At 34.3% G+C, this 13,672-nt stretch overlaps 1 protein-coding gene across 5 annotated transcripts in view; it reads right to left on the bottom strand.

The window, feature by feature from the left end:
* Nucleotides 1–13,672, bottom strand: part of PDS5A (PDS5 cohesin associated factor A) — a 79,242-nt gene that overhangs the window by 34,955 nt on the left and 30,615 nt on the right. For all 5 annotated transcript variants that reach the window (XM_040555397.1, XM_040555401.1, XM_040555402.1 and 2 more), the window contains exons 3-11: nucleotides 12,913–13,116; nucleotides 12,484–12,570; nucleotides 11,619–11,716; nucleotides 10,981–11,107; nucleotides 7,102–7,182; nucleotides 4,831–4,971; nucleotides 3,644–3,759; nucleotides 2,760–2,854; nucleotides 1,739–1,884 (exon numbers count right to left, since the gene is read on the bottom strand). In XM_040555397.1, coding sequence (XP_040411331.1) covers nucleotides 1,739–1,884; nucleotides 2,760–2,854; nucleotides 3,644–3,759; nucleotides 4,831–4,971; nucleotides 7,102–7,182; nucleotides 10,981–11,107; nucleotides 11,619–11,716; nucleotides 12,484–12,570; nucleotides 12,913–13,116 — 1,095 coding nt within the window. The remainder of the gene's footprint in view (nucleotides 1–1,738; nucleotides 1,885–2,759; nucleotides 2,855–3,643; nucleotides 3,760–4,830; nucleotides 4,972–7,101; nucleotides 7,183–10,980; nucleotides 11,108–11,618; nucleotides 11,717–12,483; nucleotides 12,571–12,912; nucleotides 13,117–13,672) is intronic.

The following is a 13,672-nucleotide window of genomic DNA, read 5'->3' as shown; positions in this document are numbered from 1 at the left end:
TTCTAAATTTCACATTGGTTTACAAAGGCAACACTGAAAGGAGATTAGTGTGTTTAAATGATCAGCATTTTACTTCAGCCTGTTTGATGAGTGTTGTTCTTACTACAGTATCTGTAATCATTTGACAGATAATTGAAAGCCCCCCAAAATGAGATGAAGTCAAATTTATGAATCATTACATATGAGTTTGCAGTGGATTTGTCAAACAGTAACCCAAATAAAAGAGGTAAATGCAGTCAGCAGAGGATCAAGTTCTTAAAAGCAAAGGAATAGTTAAAATAGGTATAATGCATTATGTCTGGAACTGAAAAAAAATCCCGTGGAAAAAAGTATGAAGACTGTTGCAAGCATGTATCAATGCCCCTCTCCCAAACTGAAGGAAATAAATCTTAAAAAAAATAATATGCAGGAAGTTTACAAGTGCTTGATATTCACTGTATAACACATTTCCATTTACAAAGAAATACTATACTGTTACAGTCTACTTCAAATCGCTCAGCATCTGTTGTAGTTATTTCTAGTTAATTCTCAACTTTTATTTTTCCTCAGAATGTAGTTTCACTAAAGCTCTCACCCGAGATTTTTATGAAAGAAACACCACCTACAGTTGAAGTTATTCTTCACTGATTAATGCCTGAAAAGGCACCCAAACTCTTGAAATGCAGTATCATCAAACCTAGGACTGGTGTGAAATCACCACGACAAACATATCAGTAACATTAAAAAATACCACACTGGGTTTAAGGCTATGCAAATGGAAAATTCCTAGCTCTGTAGAAAGAAGTATTACAATTGTACAACTGACTGGCTGTCACTAAGTGAAGGATGGTAAAGAAAAAGAGAGACGCTATGTAGAAGACACTAACAATCATCCCAGTCTGAATAGGTCAAAGTCCTGGCAGGTAGTGGTGGTTGGACTAAGAATTCTTAGATCTCATAAGTTACTTTTTTGGGGGGATATTTTTTTTGATGGCTGAAGAAGAAGGAAGTGATTTCTCTTAATCACTCCTGAGAACTGACTGATGTTAAGTGGCAGGTACAACTAATTGAAGATTCGCTTTATAATAATGAACATAACATATTCAAAATCAGAACTTCCGTTTGTGCAAAGACAACAAATCCCTTTTCTCCAAACCCATTACAGTAACATTTTCATCTAAAAAGGCGAACATAAAGAGAAAAATATTTAAAAAGAAATAAAGGGACTATCTAGAATGATGTGGTTTATAGAAAGGACGCTGCCTACCAAAAAGGAACAGTTACATACGTTAAACTTGAACTAATTGGTGCAGGTGCTGTGGACACCTATCAAGTATAAACAGGTTCAAGAAAGAACTTGATAAATTCATAGAAGAAAGTTCCCTTGAAAGCTATGATGAACATGATCAAGGAGATTTAAGAAATTGACAAATTGCTCTAAGCCAAAAACTGACCACTGTGAGAATTATTTTCGGCTATAGGGACCTTTGGCCTAAACCTATGTGGCTACTCTAATGCTCTTACAGGATGACCGTATTCCTCAAAAACGATGACTGTACTTGCTTACCTACACTTTATTAGTGTCTCCACAATATGCTCTCTTCATTAAGATGCTCTGGTAAGAAAATTTTCCCCACAGCTTTCTAGTTAACTGTTAACTCTAAGATCTTCTATTTCTGAGGCTTTGGTAAAAGTTAAAACAAAAAAACCAAATGATATTAAAGGCAGACATTCCTGGAAATAAAATATTAACACTTACCCGTTTATCTAGTGTTCTTTCCCTTACAAAGCCAAGCAGCTGGTCATTAACTAAAGAAAGATCTCTCTTGCCCGCAGTAATAATGGTAACAATAACATCATGTCGAATAGCTTCCTCTGGGTCATGGGATCTAACTTTCAAATATTCTGTTATGAAAATAAACAATGAAAAGTTTGGCTTTTTTATTTAGATATTGTGTATTCTGTTTTATTAATATTCATAATTACAAGTTAAATTTGCATATTCTGTCACATATCACAATTTTAGTATCTATTAAACATGGAACTGCCTATAAGAAACACCTATTCTACCATTTTCTACATTACATTAATATATATATATACATTTAAATATCAAAAGATTATAAAAGTGAATAGCTTTTACAATAACCTCATTTGCAACAAGCAATGATGTTAAATAAAACTGATTAGAATATATTGAAACTAAATAAAGTTGGGAAGGAGAAAAAAAAGCAACTCATTCGCAAAGACATAACAAGGTAAATAATTTAAAAATATTGACAGTTGCTGAAGGTTAGCTCGCATCAAAAAATAACAGTATTTTCAGTTAAGCCAGAAATTCTGCTCATAGTTAGAAGGATGGTGAACTAAAGGAAGAAACTTCATATTTTAGACCAGCACAACGGCTTCTTCTAAACTCAGTGTGTTCTCCAGTACTCTCTTCCACTTATTTTTGAAAATAATTCAGTACATTGTACAAATATTTTCTTTGATGTGCCAAAACCTTCATTAGAATCTGAAAATACTTTAAAACTCAAGCTGCAACGGGTAGCTTCTTAAAGACTCTTACAAAGCCCACACAAAGTCGCACATTCCATGCGCAAGTGTGCTCTGTCTCGTGCTCTTGTCTTCATCAAGAAGCAATTACACATTAGTTCTTCCATTCAGTATCATGCACTTGGTCTGATACATTTTGGAACTATACTGCTACGTACAGAAAAAATTATGTTCTTCCCTGCTCATATCTTAAATTATTCTGAACACCAGTATTAGCATCTCACCAGTGAGGTCTTTTGCTAAGTCTGGATGGTTCATTAAACAATGACTGGCGAATTTCACACTCTCTAATCTCACAGGGACATGGATATCATTGAACCTAGAGAGATAGGAGATGATGAATGTTAATTTTTAATTAGCCTTGCAAATCAAGATTATTCTTTATATAGTAACATGTGTTGAAAGTACGTTTCATTAATTATTAGAACACTTTCAGATGGCAAAATAATACATTAGAAATATTTTGAATTTATTTCCATAATGTACCTCATACAAAAGTTTGTTACTATTTAAATTAGGACTACAATTAAAGAACAAATATGCTACATACAGGTGAAATGCTGACCCAAGGGTCATCATCCATTGACATAAATCTCCACATCTATCAGATTGACCATCAATCATTACTATATATATATATACATACAGATATACACACACGTGTATATATGAAATTATAAAAAACATATATACCCATATAACATGTACCGTTTGAAAACATTCATTATTTTAATGTTGAATTTCTATGTTTACTTAAAAGGAAATATTACTTTGTTCACAAGGTAAATGCATAATTAAAAAAGGTACAGTTGCAGATATAGTTGAACAGTAAGTACGATAGCATTGTGTGGAATTTCATATTGTGTAATTTCTGCTATGTATCTAATGTAGCTATCTATCTAATCTATATTCCTCTAACTGACAGCAACACAGCAGCATTCAGGTTTTTTATTCTAAAATGTAACTGTATGCAATTCTCTGCTTCAAAGGCTTAAAAAACCAACCAAACAAAAAAAAACACCACAACCACAAATAAAAATACAATATTATCGGGAAAATTCATCACAAAAAGAATGTGAATTCAGAACTCTATCCCTATTTCTCTTACCGCCCAAGAAAGCACTGCCAAAGAGGACGATTTTGTGTGGCCAGATCAGAATCTTTAGAGCCAAAGAGTTTAGCCAGAAGTCGAACAACAGCCAAACGTTCTTCTCCATCATTGCTCTAAAAATCAAATAATGAAAAAGAAACTGTAATTTGTTACCTGTGATACCTTAATAATAATTTCTGGCTTCCTTTTCCTCCTGCTTTTATAAATTAGATTAAAAAGCCGTTTTGAAATAATTTCTGATAATCTCCAGTCTCCCTAATTAATTAGATGAATATGATGAAAACCATACGTACCTATTAATTTAATGTATTACAACCACTGATGGCTGTTCTTTGAAAATTCCTTTCAGGAATAAAAAAAACTATACACAGTAGTTTGAATAATGTGTATCTCCAACAATTTCAACAGTAAATGATCTTATTTTTGTTTTAAAACATACTTAAAGACTTCTGTGCATGTGGAAAAAACACCAATTAAGATTTTCTAAATAGATGGGCACCAATAAAAGGTATTAAATTGATAGGATGTAATTCAATTGGTTTGTTTCTTTATTATTTATTATATTTATTATTTTTGTTTATTGTCACCATACCCTATATGTACCAACAAACTTCTTCACAATTCTTTCTCTCTCCACTTACAATCTTATGAGTCATATAGATATTTAATTAAAACAGCAACAAAAAACCACAACCAGGATCAATGAACCATTTCAAAAGATTCAAAAGCAGTCAGCTGACTTACTAGCTGATTACAAATCCAACAAAACATTTGGAAATAATTCCTCTATTATTAGAACATTCTTTTTGTGAAATAAATTCTGTAAATCGATATCGAAGCTGACACTTGCATTCCATTAGTAAAGCCAACCACAGCCCCATTACTTTATAAATTTCAAGTGAAATCCAAAGATTAAGTATATACAACTTTTACAATACAATCCATTACATATGGATTTATGATTGCAATGATTATATATTTTGTGTGTACATAACATCCATTTGCAAGCACAGAAAGTATGCAATTGTGTACAATGCTTCAGTATTAATAATAAATGTAATACTAAACAAACTGATAAATATAAAATTTCTTTCACTCTAGTAGAACACGTTAAATCTACAGCACCTCATTCTTTAATATTCATGTGAATTGTATTACTTGTCTCAAGCTACATTGTAACCTACCTTCAGTTTGAATTCAAGTTGTGGCATGACTGACAGCAGTAAGTGAGGATCTATGGCAAAAAGCTCTTGTATCAAGTCAAACACATGTTCTGATAAGTCACTTACTGAAGACTTTCCCAGTACCAGAACCTGGTTAAAAAACTAGAATGCAAGTGTTATTGTTTAGAAGATTTGCCTTCATTAATGCAAATATTATTTTTACAAATTATTTTAACCTAAGATATCATTTATACTTCAATTCTATTGGAAAGTACTCAATACACATTTTTGATTCCATCAAAGCATTTCAACCCTTACAGTTTTGGGTCAAGCAAATTAAAGACAAACATCCTTCAAAATTCAGTTCTACTACTTTTATCATCAATTAATTCATAGAATCACAGAATGGTTTGGGTTAGAAGGGACCTTAAAGACCATCTAGTCCCAACCCCCTGCCATGGGCAGGGACACCTCCCACCAGACCAGGGTGCTCAAAGCCCCATCCAGCCTGGCCTTGAACACCCCCAGGGATGGGGCATCCACAGCTTCTCTGGGCAACCTGTGCCAGTGCCTCACCACCCTCACAGTGAAGAATTTCTTCTGAATAGCTAAACTGAAAGAGGGTAGGTTTAGATTAAAGACATTATCCCTTGTCCTATCACTACACTCCCTGACAAGGAGTCTCTCTCCAGCTTTCTTGTAGGCCCCCTTAAGGGGCTGGAATGCTGCTATAAATTCAGCCTGGAGAAGGCTCCAGGGACCAACCCCAGCTCTCTCAGCCTCTCTTCACAGGAGAGGTGCTCTAGCCCTCTGATCGTCTTCATGGCCCTCCTCTGCACCTGCTCCAACAGGTCCACGTCCCTCTTGTGCTGGGGGCCCCAGAGCAGATGCAGCACTCCAAGTGGGGTGTTAGGAGAGTAGAACGGAGCGGGGAAATTGCCTCCCTCAACCTGCTTCTTTTGACGCAGCCCGAGATATGGTCAACTTTCTGGGATGGAAGTATGTCCTGCCAGCTTATGTCCAAACTTGATAATTTGATAACAATGTAATAAAATTTTATAGTAACTTCATAATAATATAACAACTTGATAATTTAAAATATTACTATACACCCAGCCAAATTAAAAGATAACAAAATAATTAATTTCAAACTGAAGTCCATTATAAGTTGAGAAATAAAATGTATCTTAGTTTTGATTTTCTTGTAATATAAGAGCAATCCAAATTGAATATCATGATGTACTGAAAATATAAAGTTTCTCTACTTTTAGTCCATTTTAAAGAATGACACATGACTATGATAGATCTTGTGATATTTGAAGGTCATGGATCAAGTTTCTTGGCATTCCAAGAGGAAAAAAAAGTAGCCTAACATATGAATGATTTCTCATGGATTTGTTAATATGTTTGATTTGTCTTCCTACTGGGTACTACGGATGATAATATTTGAGTGATGCAAATGCTACAAAGCTATTACACACTTGAGCAAGAACATAAGAATAATATTAAATCAACTCAAAGGTCACTGTCTACTATGCTGTTTTCAGCTATAACTACTTACAAAAGCTTAAGGAAACACAGGAATTGGAAAGCGGTTACTTGTTAGCGAGACTCCCTGAGCTTTTAAATACTTACTGATTAATCTTTCATGAATTTGCCTAATTCCCTTCTTAATCTACTCTGACTTTAAAGAACATCATTGGCTTCAGCACCAAAGAAAGACAACAGAATGGAACAAGCTACATCTCCCACAAGACTGTAGTAGCTGTTTTAATTGTTAGAACAAATTATTGATATTCATCAAAAGGAAACACAGTAGGAAATATTAAAAAAAACCTCAAGTCTTAGTCTTTCTAACTAGAACAAGTTTAGGACAGACAAAATCTATTAAGGAGCTGGTAGTTGAAGTGCTTCATCCTGCAGTTAGGCATAAAATAAGGATGCCTGGTTGCTGGACATACAAAGCACTAACGATTCCTTTTGTTGCAACAGAATTTTTTGGTGCTCAATAACGCTGAAAGACAGGTCACCTATTTTTACAGCCTAGATTTATATGCTTAAAACTGGAATGGATAAAAATTTATTTCCTCTTCACTTATTTGAAACAGCTCACACTTTTTTTTAAACAAGCAAACTAATAATATCCTATCCGGAAAAAAAGTATTCTTCTAGCTCCATTACCAAACGTGAATTTTATAAGCAATACTGTAAATAAACAAACCTTCAATTAATCAGAACATTAACAAGAATACTCGTTAGTTGTAGTAAACATGAATGAACTAATTGACATACATTGGCAATACACGGTTCAATGGTCTGGACGGTCCTCTTCAACAGGACTTTTGCAAGATCAAATGCTTGTTTATTAAGGTTCTGAAAAAAAAGGGGGGAAAATATAAAATTTTAAAGAGAGACAAGTTAATTCAGTTGACTTCACTTTTCTATCACAACCTTAAAAACCCATGATTTTAGTAAGGTATGTTTTGACACCAATTTATTTATTTTCAAAGCAAACAAAATTCAGTTATATTAACTACAAAACCACAGACTTAGTAAAATCTTTAAGTAGTTTTTTTTACATACTTAAAAGAAATCTAAACCAGAAACATCACTTCCTGCACATTATTCTAGGACTTTATCACTCCAGTTGTTACCTTTAGTACTGTACTAGTATCTAAAATCTGTTTTTACTTGCAATCATATTAAAAATTTTGAAGAAACATTGCCACACCTCCACACTTTAATAATTATCATGCACTACATTTGTCACGCTGAGGAAAGATGAATTAACTAGTTGAACTTACTCTCTCAACTCCCTCAAATGTACACCCTGTGACAGAGTTCACCCTTGTCTAGATGGTGAAATTTTGCATTGAGTTCTGTGGACTGTGCTGCATGCTCTAAGATCGCCCACGGAGAGCACCTAAACTTGGGCAGAGCTATCTGCAACCTTTTCAAGTAAACATTTGACTGCAACATAACAAATCTGAACATTGTTTTTCAGTAATCTCAAGCAAGATAAGAAATGTAAGAGCACATATGGAAACTGTGACTGCCCAAAAAATCAGCACAAAATACAACATGCAATATACCATCTTATCTAGGGGTTAATACAGCTTGGAGAGGAGAGGGGGAAAGGAGGGAGGGAGAGAGAGAGGGAAGGAGAGGAGGAGGGAGGGAGAAGGGTAGATTCACTGATTGCCCTGAAAATTACAGACTACTGCAGACAAAACACAGATAAAGTCTAAGGATGACCAATTCTTGGAAGATGGTATTTGGCAAGCCTACAGTGAGAATGATTCCTCCTTGTTCTTTTAGCTGACAGGATAACAAAAATAACAATAAAAAAAAAAAACAGCTCTCCTCCACTGGCAGTAAAGAGAAAAAAAATGACCACAGGCTCAAACAAATACCTCTTTAGTCACAATGGCACTAAATTGATGACATATTATATAAACCAGACAAATATGTATAAAACTGTTCTCAAATTCTGACTACTATACAGCCTAAAACAAAACAGATTCTCTCCAAACCAGACAGACCATCATAAAAATCACGTTGGTAGGTATGCTTGTATTAAACTAAAGGACTGCCAACTTCATATATAAAATATATTTTATTTGGACCTTCAATATAGTTTCAAAGATTTATTTTTGAACATTTTTGGATACCTCCCACCCCAATAGGTTCACCAGAGCTAAAAAAGCCTAAATGAGCAAGTATATATTGACAAAATAAACAAATATTAGTACACAATACAAATAACCATTCTGTTAGGCACAGAATAAAACCTTGAAGCTCTAGATTGGCCAGGATGCAGAGAAAACCACTGATTTGAAGTACATAGAATATATATTTTTAAAGCAATAACCTTAACAAGAGCAGCATGAAGAAAAATATTCACTAAATAGACTGAAAGCTCTGGTTTTAAAGTTCAGAAAAAGACCTACAGCTTGATGCCATGGATCTTCTGAGCAAGGTGTGACATACCATACCGCTATTGAAATTCTGCATTTACTAGAGGGGAGAGCCACATTAGTGCACACAGAGAAGAACACTGCATATTAAAACCACTTTACTGATAATGGAAATATAAACGAGTATCATTTAGATACTGAGGTGGACTGTACTTCATGTTTAGGTATTGTTATATCTATCTTTTTTTATTGCAGTATTGTCTTACGCAATGCAGGAGAAATTATTAAAAAAATTGAATAGACATCACCCAAAATACATATTTCAACTTTGTTATAAGGATGAATTTCCATCAACTGCAATAGTCCAGCCACACTGATATCTTTATTACGTCACAGTAGAGAATGACAACTGTTCAATTTCTTTGCATGGACGTAAAAATATTGGTATTACATGTTCCTTACCAGAAAATAAACTATGCTTTTCATGGTATGGTGTTTTTGATTTACATTAACTAAGGACAAACAATTAATAGAACCACACAATTTCCTAGAAGATCTGTGCATGAAAGGAGAACTTAATTACTGCAGTCAAACTCTGCTAGGCAGAGAAAACAACAAAACTTCCTGATTTTTATTTATTGATTTTTTTTTTAAAATACCACATAAAGCAGTAGTTTAAATTCTGTTGTTACAGAAAACAAAAAAGTTAAAACAGATCAAAATATTGAGCAAAGGATGATACTGAACTCTGACTACAGCATATTACTTGTTCAGTCATGATAGCCAAGAACCAGTGAGGACTGGAGACCAGTGATATAGAAGATATTAAATAGGGAGTATGCCCCAATATTTACTTAAATTTTACCTTCCTCTTAAAAGGCGTGAGAATTTCCTTCATTAAGCAAAATTATACTATTAAACTAACAATATTATTGATAAAGGATTGTGTTCATTTTTGCTTTGCCTACACCAAGAAGTCACAATACACTGTTCAATTGAACAAAGTTTACCAGGTCTTTGCATCCTCAGAGCAAGTCCACCATTGTTAACAGCATCACCCAGCACCTGCCATACACACCTACACTCCACTATTTCCACTCTTGATCTCTACTGCCTATAATTGATTAGAAACAACTATGTCTATTTTCAAGAAGACTCTTCTTCTATAGTTATGAACAAGAGGCCTCTCTTTCCATTAACAATTCTAATAAGACATCATCTCATTACTGTCAATAAAAATGAATTGATAAAATGACACTGCCAACTCATGGTCACGACAGACTGAATGCAAACTGCCCTCAGACAACAGGTATTTTTATATATCAGCTGCTGGGGTTGCACAGGTAAATGACAATCACTACTGCTTAGTCACTCTTGTGCTATGCGTTTCATGAATACATGAATTCTGTCTCCTTTTTTATGTAACCGAAGAATAAATCTCTGCTTGTGTGCACTAATTTAACTTTAATTATGTAGTCATGGATGGAATTGTCTTAATTGTGTCATTATTTTAAATTAATAAATGAACAAGCAAAAACACATACTCAGCAATGAGAGTACAGTTCATTTACTGTAGCTCATAATTGAAACTTACTGTTCTCCATACAGTTCTTAGCAAGAAGCAGGAGCAAGTGACAACAGTCACTTATAGTTTAGTTAGAGGGATGCTGAACTCTACAAAATGTAGAAAGATTATGGAACTTAAAAGTATATGGAACACTAAAAGCAGCCAGCCAAACTACAACACTGCTACATAGCTTCAGGTAAGAATAGGACTTAAGACAAAAGTTGAAGGGGAAGAAGACAGGGAAAAAAATAACAGGGAGGTGGAAGGGAGTCTGACTGACAAGCTGAGGCAAGCAGCAAGTCTCCGCAAAAGTCTTTGGGAAATAATTTTGGTTTTGTTTTGTTTATTTGGTTTTGTTTTTAATGAACAAAATACTCCACACCTTTTCAATTTAAAAAATGCTTTCTTATTAGAATATTAAATTTGCTTGAAGACACTTTGTTTCTGTTTAAGTACATAGTTCTTGACGTTGCAAGTAGAAAAAATCTCTTGATATTGAGTAATCCAGACACAGCTAAAGAACAGCACCAAATAAATCCCAAAGACAATTTTCAATCCACTGTTACAAGGCTGGAAAAATTGCAGCAGTGATCAGTTCCCTGAAGTGTGTGGAGAAACAAACAAGCTAAAAGCAATTAAAATTATTGTTATAATGGTATATTACTATCATAATTCTACTTTGCAGACCTTGTGTGCAGGAATGAGGTTAATCAAAATGGAGTCCAGCAGCTCCTGAGTTACTCCATCGCCTTCCATGATGATAGAACTCATCAAATCCAGCATATGCATTTGTACCTTCTGGTTGTGGCTATTACTAAGAAGATAAAAGATTATTATCAGCACTGCGTTTTCAGACACTGGCAAATACTAACAGTGTTTTTAAGAAACGATGGATTAATATCTAATAATCTTAAGCTTGCACTCACTTATATTTTCCAGATCAAAAAACTCAAAACTATTTTGTCTTTCCTCTTTTCTTGAAGGTTTCAAAAATCTACAACACCCTAGTATTGCTTTAAGAAGGGAAACAAAACAAACAAGCAGCAAACATCCAACCACAGAAATAAAAATGTACATAAGTCGGAACGAAGTATACCACTGTAACATACATATTTTTAGCAGTTAGTAATGTCTGCTTTCAGGAACACACCTCTCTATACTGTCAATAATTTGTACTCAGTTGCTTTCCCTTTATCTCCTTGCTTGGAGGAATGAGGACTTGTTCTATTCAGATCTATTCACTTGTAGGCTATGTAAGGATTCAGTCTATGCCCGAAACTGATGATATTTTGACAGTTTAATATAATTGAAGTGATTCAACTTACTTGATAACTGAAAAAAGAGTCCTAAAAAGCTGAATAAAAATTTCATTGCAATCTTCCAACTCAAAGCAGATGTTGTAAGATTTAACCCAAGCTAAATTCTAAAACAAAAATAGGATATTCAGGATATTACAACTTTGCAAATCACATAAATACAATTATGTTAGTTATTTTTTTCTATTCAGAGAAGAATATCATATTACAAATTGTAAACCCTTTGCATATATGTAGAGCTTAACACAAAGGGGCTTTCCAATATACATCCAGAAGAAAACTAAATAATCTCATGCCTTAGGTATAAAAGCAGAGTGACAGAAAATGTTAATATAACAAGGCCATATCTCTAGACTTTTTTTTGGATTCAAGTTATGAAACAATGCTGTTTTAAAAAATTAGAAAGTATCTTGTTTGTAAACATTTTACTAAAAGCAAGCTGATAAAACCCCCATGCTTCTTGTTAAGACTAGGTTTTTCTGATGTTTTTAAACCAAAATCTCACTGTCCTTCTCCCATAATCGATATAAGGATGTCTGCATTTTAATCAGCATTTGAATTTCTCCCTTGACAATAATACCTTAAAGGTGCACAGTATGAGAAACTGAAGGTCTAAAATTGTAAGACAAAGGCTAAACATTAATAAATACCAATCATTTTAACACATCCTCAACTATAGGCTGCATGATCTTATTAAATGCAAAAGAAATTGTAACTGCTAAAGGAAGCAATTCATTGAACATTAAATTGTCTGGTATAATTGACAACATACACATCTGTAAAGCTGACATATCTGGACAAAGGCTGATTACATTCGCAGGCTCACAGAGCAAATAGCATCTACTGAAAGTTACAGTTAATATAATGATGTTACCTCTAACAAGTAAAAGTATCTGTTAAACTGGGGGCTCTTTGTGTCCTCCAAGCCTTTTAATTGTCTTGTAATAAACAAGAATATGTCCTGTCAAAAAACAAGGAAGTGTTTACAAGCTTGATTCTGCACAGAATAAAAATATAACCCTTTAGTACTGACATCTACCCACTTTTACAAGCTTGTGATATTAAAAACATTAAATTGTCAGTTTTAGACAATGACAGAAATCTATCACCAACACAGATACTGTTTATTTAGTAGTTCTTTACACATTTCTGGCCCTGAGAGTACTCCACTGACTCAAAGGACTAAAGCAACATCTCTGATAAACTCAGTATTAATTAAATGTGAGTAAACAATATTTATTTATTTTTAATACAACAAGACAACAAGGGAAGAAGAAATCCTTTATTTCATAAAGTATTTTACCTTAAGTTTGTCATGGGAAGTATATGGAGCTTCAGGAGCATAGATACGAAAGATATCAGCCAAGCAACATGCTACAAGGAGGCGCACGTCTTTATTGGGATTCCTGAGGAAGAATTCAGATGCAAGGTGCAAGGCTAATGGGAGATACTGCTGTTTCTCATCCTCTGAGTCCTGGTCCATATCCATGAAGGTTTTTACCACCATCTGGAAAATACAGAAAAAAAATCATTCAAGTGCTTTTGACTTTTTATTCCAAATACTAAATGATACTTTCTAAAGAGATGAAACACTATCAATACATTTTAGACTACCTAGTTACAGTAATACAATTTTTTTGTTTGGACAAGCATCAGAAAGAGAAAAGCATTAATCCGATACTTAAAGGCTTATTGAACATGAACTTGATATTTTCAATTAAGATGCTGAAAAATGCTTTGCAGCTGTGCTGGTTCTGCCAATCCCAACCTGAGGTGCAGCACAGGAACTGCTTGCTACACACTGATGAGGTTGGAGACAGCAACACCTCTGCACCACAGCAGTCCTAAACCACTTCAGCGTGAGGACTTGTCTAGTGCAGGCAGTATGAGGAACTGCAAGCCATCACAGCCAGCTGGCCTGAAATACAGGCCACAGTACAGAGCAGCTGCTTCATCAGCCATACCAAGACTTAAGAGGATCCTACAAGCAAGCAGTCTTATACTGGCTATGAGCTCATACACACAACCCTTTCATCTTTACTAAATGAACTGGGTACCAGACA

Source organism: Cygnus olor, chromosome 4 (genome assembly GCF_009769625.2).
Source record: "Cygnus olor isolate bCygOlo1 chromosome 4, bCygOlo1.pri.v2, whole genome shotgun sequence".
NCBI classification, from domain to species: domain Eukaryota; kingdom Metazoa; phylum Chordata; class Aves; order Anseriformes; family Anatidae; genus Cygnus; species Cygnus olor.
Note: the sequence above shows the minus strand (reverse complement) of the source record. Positions and strands in the feature narration are given on the sequence as shown.